The 13,518-nt window shown below is 37.0% G+C and overlaps 1 protein-coding gene across 5 annotated transcripts in view; it reads right to left on the bottom strand.

Annotated features, from left to right (window-relative positions):
* The window catches only part of SLC6A5 (solute carrier family 6 member 5), a 76,009-nt gene that overhangs the window by 33,042 nt on the left and 29,449 nt on the right, over window positions 1-13,518 (bottom strand). For all 5 annotated transcript variants that reach the window (XM_039335363.1, XM_039335362.1, XM_039335361.1 and 2 more), the window contains 4 exons: window positions 7,389-7,513; window positions 3,550-3,662; window positions 2,250-2,381; window positions 1,304-1,403 (listed from right to left, as the gene is read on the bottom strand). In XM_039335363.1, the coding sequence (XP_039191297.1) occupies window positions 1,304-1,403; window positions 2,250-2,381; window positions 3,550-3,662; window positions 7,389-7,513 (470 nt within the window). The remainder of the gene's footprint in view (window positions 1-1,303; window positions 1,404-2,249; window positions 2,382-3,549; window positions 3,663-7,388; window positions 7,514-13,518) is intronic.

Consider the following 13,518-nt stretch of genomic DNA (forward strand, 5'->3'; position numbering starts at 1 on the left):
TTTTTCTATCTCGATGGCTTCTCTGATTATTCTGTTATTAAAGTGTTCAGTTTTGGCGATAGTTCTAGTCTTTTTAAAGTCAATTTCATGTCCTGTGATTTTAAGGTGTTGGACCAGGGAAGAAGTATATTTATATATTTGCGGCTCCCAGTGTTTTGTTTTCAGTGGAAAATGGGTCCAAGTGGCTGTTTGAGTGTTTTGGGTTGCCTACCCCTGGTATAGGGCTTCCTGCCTGAGCAGGGAGTTGGACTAGATGATCTCCAAGGTCCCTTCCAATGTTGTTGTTGTTGTTGTTGTTGTTGTTGTTGTTATTATTATTATTATTATTATTATTATTATTATTATTATTATTATTATTATTATTATCTTCCAATTTAATGGCAGTATACTATGAGGTAACATCAATAGCTGGTACCAGAGGAAAAAAATCCTTTTTTTTTTTTGGTTTGGCCATTATGACTACACCCTTGTAGTTCTTTTTATATCAATGAAATTCCCTGAATGTGCCAGGTTCTAAATTATAGCTAAAAGCCTCCCCTAGAAATCCCAGATCTCAACAAGCATACCTGACCAATTATAAATCTCCTTAGCTTTAGAGAATTGCAACAGGACGTTAATAACAATACTCTTTATTGACATCCCTATTGACCTTTAGTAACAAAGCGGTGTTACTAAATACTTTCAGCCTCTTTAGGAGAAGAGGATGCTGTTTTAACCAGTGGATAGAAAATTGCTTTTTCTATAAAAGGAGATTTAATCACACTGGATGACCTAGAACAGGGGTAGGCAACCTTGGCTCTTTTATGACTCGTGGATTTCAACTCCCAGAATTCCTGAGCCAACATGGCTGGTTCAGGAATTCTGGGAGTTGAAGTCCACAAGTCATAAAAGAGCCAAGGTTGCCTACTCCTGACCTAGAACATCTTATGGCATTATGGAAAATAGGCAAACAAAATATACAGGGGAGGATCATCACAGCAGAATAATGACATATATGCAGAGATGATATATACGGAAATCACACTTCACTTTTAAAGTCATAAGCATGCTACAATTCTCAGTAACAGCCTGTTCTATGATAGTCCTACCGAATTAAGTAAACTTGACTTTTAGCTTATCTGAATACTAGTGAAATGAGTATATAAAATATATGCCTGTGTGTATTCAATAATGCATATTTTGAAATGTTAATGAATAACATTTTAAAACTTTTGTTTGTGGAATTATTTGTTACTTATTAATATCCCATTTTTACATGTAAGAACTATTTGTATAACTTAGGGATTACATATCCATTTCTTACCATAAATGTACGAAATGCCAACAAGTTCAAAGATGGCTATTATAACAAGAGAATAAGATGCTGCATAGGTGTCCACAAGCTGCAACATGTACATCCCACCCTAAAATTAAAAATAAATAATTACTAACAGAAATGCCACTTGCTGTCAAGATGCAATCAGGAACCTAACTAATAATTACAGTAAGGAAAAATGGGGGCTATTTTGTCACCAAGCCCCATCTCACTATGAAAATATTCTGGAAATGGAATGAATATCAAGTTAGTTTTTATACTATGGCAGAGGTTTGCTATTTGAAATTTCTATATACACTAGAAGCAAAAAGAGGGAATTAGCTGTGCAACCTCTTTGACACACTTGAAAAATGTGAAGAAAATGGAGACTATGAATCTAACAGATCTATAAATTTTATCTGTGTTGCTGTGTCCAGCCATACTCAGTCCTTCCAGTTATAGTAAATTACATCTTTAGAAAAGTCTACAGGTAGTCCTTGGCTTACAACATTTGTTTAGTGAACATTCAAAATTACAATGGCACTGAAAAAGTGACTTATTTTCACATTTACAACTGTTGCAATATCTCCATGGCCACATGATCAAAATTCAGACATTTGGCAACTGACTCATATTTATGATGGCTCAGAGTCATATGATCAACTTTTGCGACTTTCTAACAAGTCAGTGAAGAAGCCAGATTCACCTAACAACTGTGTTACTAACTTAACAGCTGCAGTGATTCACTTAACAGCTCAGTTAAGTTCAGTTGTGGTTGTAAGTTGAGGACTACCTGTATATGCTTAACAGGGCCTTCAGTACAGTCATACAGTACATTTTTGTGACCAGCAAAATTTCTCTTCAAACTGCATTTCCTCTGAAGTTAATCTACTCTTTGAGCTGGTTTTACTAATTATAGGAGCTGATTAAACACCACACAATGAAATATGTTTACCTGAGTGATCATAGGAAAACCCATGATGAAAAAGGAAATGCAGCATCCAAGAGTGAACAGTGGCTTGTGGGTACGTAAATACTTTGGAAATTCATCTGAAACAGATGTCACTATGGTTTCAATAGTGGCAAACTGAAATGCCAAAGAAGAGAGAAAGAAATCAGTAGTAGTCATGGGTCATTCGAATGATTTACGGAAGCAGTTTTCATTTTAAGCATTAGCTATCCAATTTCACTACAATGATTCTTCTTGATCTTTTGTTATTCTCTGTGTTTATGATTTCAGCCTTTTTAGAATAATACAGAGGTCTATACAGTATGCTATTTTCCCCATTCAGCCAAGTTGATCTAAATACTTTTTAAGCCCTCCCATTCTTCCATTTTGTTTCAGCCCTTATTAATAGAATAGAGTAGAGTAGAGTAGAGTAGAATAGAATAGAATAGAATAGAATAGAATAGAATAGAATAGAATAGAATAGAATAGAATAGAGCTGGAAGGGACCTTGGAGGTCTTCTAGTCCAGCCTTCTGCCCAAACAGGAGAATTTATACCATCTCAGACAAGTGACTGTCTAACCTCTTCTTGAAAATCTCCAGTGATGGTTTTGCTTCTGGCTGTAATTTGATAATTAGCCCATAGAGACTATTAGTTTATTTTTATTTTTATTTATTTGATTTCTATAGTCACCCATCTCAGCAATTAACTCTGGGAGGCTCACAATTCAAAAACATATATCATACAATTAAAATCTTAACACATTTTAAATCTGTTAACAATATAGCCAGGAGGTGGGCCCTTGGCAGATGTAGCGCCCCAGGCTTGGAGCATAGCAAGGTCTTCAAAGCTTTATGGAAGGCTAACAGGATTGGGACCATTCTCATCTCCAAAGGAGGATATTCCGCAGAGCAGGGGCTGTTGCTGAAAAAGTTTCTATTCTAGTTCCCGTCAGCCAACATTCTTTGGCTGACAGGATTTGCAGCATGGCCATCCTATTTAATCTATTTGGATGGGTAGAAATTCTTGGAAAATGGTGATCCCTCGGGTACCCTGATGTCAAGTCATTAGTTATTTGTGAGATGTTGGTTCTAAACCTGTATAAATGAATTTAGTGTGACTTACTTCTAAAAAACATGAGTAGCATCATTAATTGTATGCTAAATTTATCATAAAATCTGTGCTGGATCCCAGACTGCAATTATTTATATTAAAATATTAATTCAATGTACTTTTTACACTCTGAACTTCTAATGAACAAAAAAGAAGTTTTATATTTATATATATATATATAAAGATTTATCTACCATTGTGTCCAATCCAAGTGTAAGAAGCATCAAGAAGAAGATTATAGCCCAAAACGGGGAAAGTGGAAGCCTAGTTAAAGCTTCAGGATATACCACAAATGCAATGCCAGGACCTAGAATCCAAAATAAAATAGACAAAAATCATATTGTTAGCTTAAAATAAGCAGCATCCTTTGAATTTTGGGGTCATACTGAACAAAACAAAATCCATTTCAGTTTAAGATGACAAAATTTAGAATTTCAGTTTCCTACTTTCCAACTGAATTGTGCATTATAGGGTCACAGAATCTTGTATTCCAATCATAGATTTTGAGCACAAGCAATCTCCAGAAAAATCTAGCTTTTCACAGAAAGGGGATGGCAAAGATCATTATTAGAACAGCAGGGATTTTGCTATACCTATTAAATACAAATATGTCCTGACTGTGAAAAAGAATCTGATATAGTGAAACATGTTTAGAAATAGTTGTGACTCTTCAGAGTACACCCTATTCTATACCAAACTGCAACATAGAAACACAACTCCTCTTTAAAAGATTTGTCTTCTTAATTGCGCCCCATTTGTTTCATCTACTGCACACGAATTTCCTCCATCATTTTTATGTACCATGCAACAAATGGAGAAACTGGTGCCAATCCAATATTTTTTATTACAAACTTGAACAATAGTTGGTTTGGCAAAGCTACTATATTGGGTATTTAAACCCAAAACATCTGGTAGGCAATAGATTTCCCTTTCCTGGGCTACTCTGCAATACACTACTGCCAGTTTATTTTAGCAGTGCAAGAGTTAATTTCACAACCATTATATATTTCCCCAAAATGTTGGAAAACTCTTGTCAAACATAAAATACTGCTTGAAGACTTTTTTTATTATTAGTGGTGTGAGGCAATGCAAGAGGCTGACTTTAAAGCCTGCTGTTAACTGGGAGTTTTTCTTGGCAAGAAGGCTTAGGGGATGTTATATATTCATGAACATACTCTTTCATCTCTTGATTAAAGATTTTTTTTTCTTGACTACTACAGATAAAAATGCTGCTTGCAGAAGCTTCTTGCACGTTTGGAAATTAAATTAAGGGATCAAAATAATGAGTTTCTAGAATTCATCATACTGTGGTAAACCTAATTGCAGGAAATGAAACTGCAAATCTTCCTTGATTGGGATCCTTTAAATTAATTTCATGGAGAGATGGAGGTTATGACCACTGAGAGTTAGATATAGATAAGGGCAGTTGTTGAGCTTCAATATCCGTCCGGGCAAAGACAAACATTGTCCCTTTATGAAATTAACTCACCATTTAAACGGCAGTTCAAATAATATCTTACACTACTGAAATAACTGGCATTTTCCTTTTGAGGCAACCATATTATACAAATATCCACCAAATTTGGTCATTTGGCATTTCAAAGCACACATATGGTCATACTACAGAAGAACATGGGACCTTAAGAAAATATTGCTCTATGTCTGCTTTGGTTCTCTGAGCTTCTGAATCCCATGAATTCAAACAAGTTAGTTCTGTTCTAGGGTTCGTATCTGTTATCAAATTCTACTTTTTTGAATCAAAAGCCTACCTTATCAGGTTGTTTTGAAGTATTAAGAATTAATATACAGCTTTTGCATCGTTACAGCTTTGCAGCCGTCTGGATGCTGAAGCACTTAAACAGTTCTGAAGCCTCTTTCAGAAAGCTGAATCTAAAGCTTTGTAGAGCTATCATCACAATCGCCAAAATCCTTCTTGAGTTTTTATATCCTACTTGAAATCCTAGAGATTTTGAAGCAACTTACAAACATTTTTGATACAGCAAACTAGACAAGAATCATTGGGAAGGAGCTAAGATATACATGCTGCTTTGCACATGTCAGTTTAAAAGAAACAACCATTGAATTTAATGGGGCCATACTCCCTGAAAAGCATATACAAATGGCACTTAACATAAACTTGCTCATAGCTGTATTAACTGTTTTATAGTTTAATTTAGCATTTAATAACACTGTTTAGTAACTAATCAAGTGAAATAGATTTGTTTAGATAGGTCAGTTTGTAAAGAGGCATCCACATTTCATCACATAAATACAACTCTTTGGATGGAATGGTTGTCCAAATGAATAATACACATTTGTATTAAATCAGACGCCTGCTGCCATGGAAAGCTAGTAATGCGGCCCCACAAGATCATAAACTTTTAATATTATTTATACATATATAAATACACTAAGTATATAATTTTAATGCAGCCCAAGATAATTCCTCTTCACTCAGTGCAAATCAGGCAAGCCAAGAGGTTGAACACACCTGTATTCAATAAAGAAATATGAGTACCCATTTCAAGAAAAGAGTTGCAAATTTAACATGATATGCTCACAACATGGACAATTTTTATACAGTATGTGATGTGTGATGGTATGCAAGTATATACATATTTTTCCCCTGGACCTCATGGTTAATTTGTTTTTGAACCTTGGATCATAGCAGGTTTCAGAGCAAATGGCTGCAGCATGAAATCTCTTTACACATACTCTTAAAATTTTGAAATACTGCTGAAATATTTTACAGAGGCACAGAAAGAGAAAGTGTTTATATGCAATCTAGCTTGGACCGGACAAACATTTTTTAACTACACTCTCCAGGTGTAAAGTTCCCAGTGTTTGCACCTATTAAATCAATTATTATTAAATGCCAACAAGATTTTGAGGAGTTCAAAAGTAGTTTAAGAATAGACAAGCTCGTAAGACAGTTATCCAGTGATCAAATATTTATAGCTTGAGAATAACATTATCAAATGTATGTACATTATCAAGATCATTTGCAAACTTTAAAATTCAAATTACATTTCGACATGTCTGACAACAAAAAAAATAGAAGAATTACAGTGACAATTTTCAACCGTACCCTAAAAACATGTATAAATAAGGCAATCGTATTATGTCTCATTGCATTAAACAATCAGTCCAAGGAAGCAAACATCTTAAGAAAGATGATTTAACCCTGTTAATATGTGCAATAAGACAACCTGTGCGAGCTCTCACTGGGGAAGTGGGGCTTTGAATGTAGCTTTACTCATAGTTATTTCATGGAGCCACCTATACAGTTTCCTTAGCAACCATAGAGAAGTAGTTTGCTTCTTTCTTCTTTCAGGATTTTTTTTTTCCACAGACCTATAAATGTAAAATTTTCTGGTGGGAAAAAATGGATTGATCTTGATTTCTTTGTTATCCTCGGAGGAGGTGAAGGGAATATCCCACCACTGACAAAGTGTGATTAGCTTCTACACCAGTGGTTCTCAACCTTTTTAATGCCACGACCCCCAACCGGTCGTAAGTCGAGGACTACTCAACTGGTGCAGCACCGTTTGCAGAATGGGACTTTTGGCGGGCTCAGCAGGGCAGAGACAGCCTGGACAATTCCTATTGGCTTTTGAAAGCCAATAGAATTAGACTCTATTCAAGAGAGTCTATTCTATTGGCTTTCAAAAGCCAATAGAATAAAAGGGAGTAGCACAGCTAAGAAAAAGGGGGAAAAATGGTGGACTGCGTTGTTTGGTGACCCCCCGTGAAATGGTCGTTCGACCCCAAATGGGGTCCCGACCCACAGGTTGAGAACCACTGTTCTACCCAAAGCCGAGATAGGCCTGCCATGTTATCCTTTGACTTAGTCAGCAATCATTCTTTATAGCACAGGTTTCAGGTGCTCCAAGTTGTACCATTTTGCCCAGGTGCTTCATGTGCTTTAATCAATAGGCCTAGGTAGAACATCTTGCACAGAAGAAACCAGAACAATATCAGTACCGCCCAATAGTGCAATATACAAAAAAAAATACATTAAAAAAAATCATACCTTGGTCTGCAACATCTTCAATATCCACTTTGAGCTCATTGGCCATGAATCCAATCACTGAAAAGATGACAAAGCCTGCAAATATACTGGTGGCACTGTTGGTACAAGTTACTATCAAGGTGTCCCTGAAGAAAGGAGGGAAAAATGAAATATATTTATCAGCTTTTTAATTCAGTGGTAATGATATAATAGGCCATGTATATGGAGTATATAATTATAATGTCGTAGGAGTGACATACCAATATTTAGTAATATTCATAATTTATTCATTCCATTTGTACAGCTGCTGTTCAACAACTAAGCCTGGACAGTGAATAATATTAAAATAAAATAAAAAAAATAACAACAATCAGAGTCAAGAGCGGGGCTATCCATAGGGAGGGTGCTACAGCAGAAAAGGTTCTCTTTCTGTGCTCTGCTAACTGGCATTCCTTAGCCAAGAGGGCATGAAGCTTCCAAATGCTCTTCAGGAACAGCCCATGTAGACTGCACTGCAATAGTCCATACAAAAGGCCACATGGGCATGAGTAATAAGTAGGTTGTCCTAGTCCCAGAGAAGGTGCAACTAGTGTATAACCCATATTCCAAATAACAACATTCCCCCCACAACAAAAAAGCTACATGAATAAAAATAATTTAATTCACTTTATCAATATAGAATAATGTTGATATATTATTGATATATATTCCATACAATATGGAACTGATGTTTGTAAAGACAGTAATTCTAAGACAGTAATCACTAATTCCTTATTTCATTGTGTGATTCAATCCAAGTATTTCACTATTAGGAGCAACAGCATAAAGACACAAAAATCTTAGATTTTAAAACAGGGAAAACAATAAATCAGCTTTCACAAACCTTAGTATAAAACCACACAATGCCTTATACAACATACTGTAAATTTTAGGTGGACCTTATCAAATAATGGAACTGACCACTTGTAGGAGTTTAAGGTGAAAGGTTCAAGTGAAGGTTTGGAAGAAAAATTATATATATATAGCTAAGAAAATATTTGAGATAAAATAGTATGTTCTTATGTTGATTTCATTTTTTTCCCAATTTTGTACCTTCTTCGTAAGTTATTCAGTTTTAATACAACTAAAGGGCACCATGTTGGAAATACTGCTTTGGGTGTTACTTCTGAAAGCTGAAACTCCAGATTCAAGTGTCTAATCAGTATCCCATTACTAAGCTGCTTCAAGAGCACACTTGTTGTATATAGAAAAGTGGTAAGTTTTGCGCACATGGGAAACAGAATATTCAGTCTATCTAATCATTACATCCATGCCTCAGTAATTTAATTCTTATAAAAGACAATGTCAATGAAAACATTTAATTGGCAGAAAGCTTTAAGAATGATCCCACAAAGTGTGATGCTAAGCATGTAAGGAGATTTAGAAGAGTTGCCTAACCATTATTTTGAAAGTTCAAATGTTCAACATGCTTATCCAAGGCAGGAGATGATCAGCAATCTTTTTTTTTTTTTTGCACCAGGAATTATTTTAAAATTTATATTGGCTTCAGTAGAGGAGGAAATACCTACAACAATTCCATGCCAACCAAGGCAACATTTGGAGAAGAGGGCTATTTTTTATGTGATTTGATTTTTGGCCTAACACCATCTCATGCTCTCATCAGTTAAAATGTCACAATTAAAGCCACACACAAAAAAAAGAATTAGAACAAATGACAAAAGCAAAGAACGAAAGAAAAACAACAACAAAAGGCCCAGGTGACTTTAGTCAGAGTCTCTTCAAGAGACCTTCTTTTTTTAATAAGTTCCTAAAGCTGCTAGGAAGAAGGCCGTTCTTATCCCAATGGAGAAGGCATTCCATTGAGTCAGCATTGCTATGGAAAAGCATGCTTTCTATCTTCACCTCTCCTGACATTTCAAAAATGTTGGACCACACAGAGCTCCTTCCTGCAAGATCTAACAGATTGGACTAAATCCAGTTAGAGGACGTAGGCAGTGGTGGGATTCAACCGATTCCCACCAGTTTGGCAGAACCGGTAGTTAATTTTTTGTTGCCCAGGCCCAGAATGGACTTCCGGAAGTGGCATCCACACAGAGAACCGGTTGTTCACATATTTGAATCCTACCCCTGGACATAGGCCTTCACATAACTAGGTGCCAAGCATCAAAGATGTTTATAAGTTAATACCAGCACTTTAACTTTAGCTCAGAAAAACTGAACCAGTAACCAGCGCAGAGCCTGAAATATACAGGGCAGGGCAGCATAAAGCACAGCCCATTGCACTAAGCCCTGTGGGTAGTTATGAGAACATGAGTTACTGACTCCAGGTCCTCCTGAACCAGTTAAGGACAAGTAATGGCATACTATCCGAAGTTGTACCATGATCTGCATCTGTTGTTTAAACAGGAGACATGAGGCCAAAAGATAAGATTCCCAAATCATTTGCATGTTGTAACAGTGGCAAGAATTACATTTGCGCAATGTTGGAAGAATGAAAGAGTACCATCAGATGAAGAAATAATTAAAAAAATATTAGAATGCACAGTGATGGACAGATTGACTATGAGACTGAAAGAAAAGGAAGAAACGGATTATTATCAAACCTGGAATTTATTTTACGATTGGCTAGAGAGGAAAGAACAAAGGATTAGGAATTAAATATGTATTAGCATATGTAAACTCAGACAGCACGTTGGTTGAAAAATTATTATTGTTTGTATGGAAAAAATGAAAAAGATTATTTAAAAAAAGATTCCCAAATCATGAACTTACTCCTGGAACAGACACCGGTAGTTCTCAACTTAAAACCATTCATTTAGTGACCATTCAAAGTTACATCAGCACTGGAAAAAAAATGACTTATAATCGTTTTTCATATTTACAAGCCTTGCAGCATCCCCATGTTCAGGTGATAAATTCTCGGAAGCATGGCAACTGGTTCATATTTATGATGGTTGCAGTGTCTCCGTGCACATGATCACTGTTGTGACTTTTTGATAACAAAGTCAATGAGGAAACCAGATTCACTTAACAATCATGTTACTAACTTAAGAACAGCAGTGATTCCCTTAAAACAACTATGGCAAGAAAGGTCATAAAATGGGACAAATTTCACTTAATAACTGTCTCGCTTAGCAACGGAAATGTTGGGCTCAAGTTGTGGTCATAAGTCAAGGACTATCTGTAGTTTTTGTCTAAGGACATCACTGGGGTTACGGGAGACATGTGAATAGCAGCTCTGTCTTACTTGGGTCCAATCTAAGTCTGTTCTCACCCACCCAGACCTTCACAGCCTCCAGGTCCCAGGAAAGAATATCAATAGCATCTCCCCCACAGAGGAAGATTATCATTGGGGATAATAAAAATACTGCTGGCAAATTACTGGATGGCCCGCTGTTAGAAAGCGGGAGGATGAGAACAAACCCTTGCAATACTCCATTAAGTGAGAGGCCACTGAATCAATCTATCCTCCCCACCAGATCAAACTGAAATGTCTCAGGGGTAGTATAGAACAGTGGTTCTCAACCTTTTTAATGCCGAGACCCCAACCAGTCGTAAGTCGAGGACTACCCAACCGGTTGTAAGTCAAGGACTACCCAACCGGTCGTAAGTCAAGGACTTTCCCTGCCTGGGAGCGCCACGCATGCGTGGTGCTGCCTCCTGTGCCAGCCAAGGCGTAGCTTGCAAGCTGCAGAGATAGTGCAGGCCGACCATCGGCTGGGCCACCAGCTGGCCCAGCCCAAGGGAAGTAAGGCACCAGCTGGGCCCCACGCGTGCCAGCAACCCTCCCTGTGCCTGCCGGCCTCCCACCTCCCAGCCCTGGCCCTCTTTTACTTACATTTTTAGTAGTTGCTCAGCAGGGAAGGGTGGAAACTTCCAGACAGCTCACTTTCACTGCAGACAACTTGCAGCACTGTTTGCAGAATGGGACTTTTGGTGGGCTCAGCAGGGCAGAGACAGCCTGGACAATTCCTATTGGCTTTCGAAAGCCAATAGAATTAGGCTCTATTCAAGAGAGTCTATTCTATTGGCTTTCAAAAGCCAATAGAATAAAAGGGAGTAGTACAGCTAAGGAAAAGGGGGAAAAATGGCGGACTGCGTTGTTTGGCGACCCCCGTGAAATGGTCGTTCGACCCCAAATGGGGTCCCGACCCACAGATTGAGAACCACTGATATAGAACTACTGCAAAGCATTGTCCCAAATATTTGCAGACAGTGCAGTAAGATACCATGCCTAATATTATCTGAGTTAGGCATGCTGAGTTATCTGAAAGGATGCTTCCTATCCACAAAAGTTGGGACTTCAAAAATCTCCCATAAGACCGTACTCTAACAGAACCTCCTCCCTCATACCAATTTACAATCGATTGGAAATGAAAAAATACCTTTTTGCTTCCCATGTCTGAATTGTACACCTATCTACTAATACCGAATCTGTTTTATTAAAATATTCAATGACAAGTTTAATTACACAATAAATACATATGTCTCATAGAATTATACTCCTCCAATAGAAGTACAACCAATTTGATTCTGTCAACATTTTAACCACGTATTAAAACAAATACATTGTTTTTGTCCTGTCCTTCTCCGTGATAAATGTACATCTATGCATACATTAAGCATACATTTGTATCAAGATCTCTTTCTGATTCTGTCTCAAAGCAGTGCACACAATTTCATACTGGATGCATCTGCAATCACATCCAATGAGGAATTCAGGTTTTTTTTTCCTTTTTGGTACAGCAAAACAAAATGACGTATCATTGCAAAATTGATTATTCTTTGTTCACAGCAATGTGAAGTCACAGCTGCCAGTTCTTTAAGTGCTGTTGGCCTTCATACGCATTGAGTTCTTCCCATGAACCCAAGATATTATAATGCATAGGCGTAGCATACATGTGGGTTTTGCAAATGACAGATGCAAATTTTGTCAATATGCAGATTTTCTAAGTAGGAGCCAAGATTTTTTGGTATGACACCCAGTGTGCTGATAACCAATGGGACCACCACAATTTAAATTTTCAGATCTTGATACTGTGTGATGTTTTCCAATTCTTTGTCTGTTCTACTATCCCCTGGTAATGCCAAGTCAACTATCATTTCATGATGATGATGATGGTTGTGAACATAATGATTTACTCAGACAGGCTTTGGAATTTCTTTCTTGAGCACATACTGCAGATGCACATACGACCACAATTGAGACCAAGTGTTGTGAGGCATATGTTAAGTGAATTTTGCCCCATTTTACAACCTTTTTTGCCACAGTTATTAAGTGAATCACTGCAGTGGCTATATTAGTAACTTGGTTCTTAAATGAATCTGGCTTCCCCATTGAATTTGCTTGCCAAAAGGTTGCCAAAGTTGATCATGGGACCTTGGGACACAGCAACGGTCATAAGTATGAACCAGTGGCCAAGCATCTGAATTTTGATCACATGAGCATGGAGATACTGCAAAGGTCGTAACTGAAAAACGGCCATAAGTCACATTTTTCAGTGCTGTTATAACTTTGAACAGTCACTAAATGAAGTGTTGTAAGTCGAGGACCACCTGCACTTTTCTCTATTACTTGTTATGGGATATTCTTGTTATTCTTAGTTTGTGACTTTAAATTGTGTAAAAAGGAGTATAAAGTGTATAAATGTTTAAATTTATAAGAGAGCAGACAGAAGAATGAGGATCAGCTTTTCAGCAATTATGTAGCGATTGTTCTCAGTTATACATGAGCTTACCAATTAAATTAGATCAAACATTCTATCCTTATGACACTTTTTCTTTATTTGAATATGGAATTAATGCAACTACCAAATTATTGCTGTGCTACTGATACTGTAAAAATAATGGTGCAATAATTATACCAGTGAAAATCACAAATTATCTTTTCTGCTTCAGAATGCTCCTAACCTATTTCTCAATTACAAAGCTTTCTTTAACAGAGATCATCCCTGTGCTATATTTCATGCTTCTATCCTTGATTCTTGACAATACTCTCGATTGCTTTCAACCCAGCCTGTTTCTAATTAGGACATCCATTCAGGAGGAAGTAGGACACACTAACCCCTGAAGTCTCGTGATTTTTGAAGCAGGGCTATCAGATCTGCAGTGCAAAGATCCATACAACAGTAAATGCAGCTTTTGAGTACCA

The sequence above is a fragment of the Crotalus tigris genome, unplaced genomic scaffold (genome assembly GCF_016545835.1).
Source record: "Crotalus tigris isolate CLP2741 ecotype Arizona unplaced genomic scaffold, ASM1654583v1 scf7180000017640.1540244, whole genome shotgun sequence".
In the NCBI taxonomy this organism is placed as follows: Eukaryota; Metazoa; Chordata; class Lepidosauria; order Squamata; family Viperidae; genus Crotalus; species Crotalus tigris.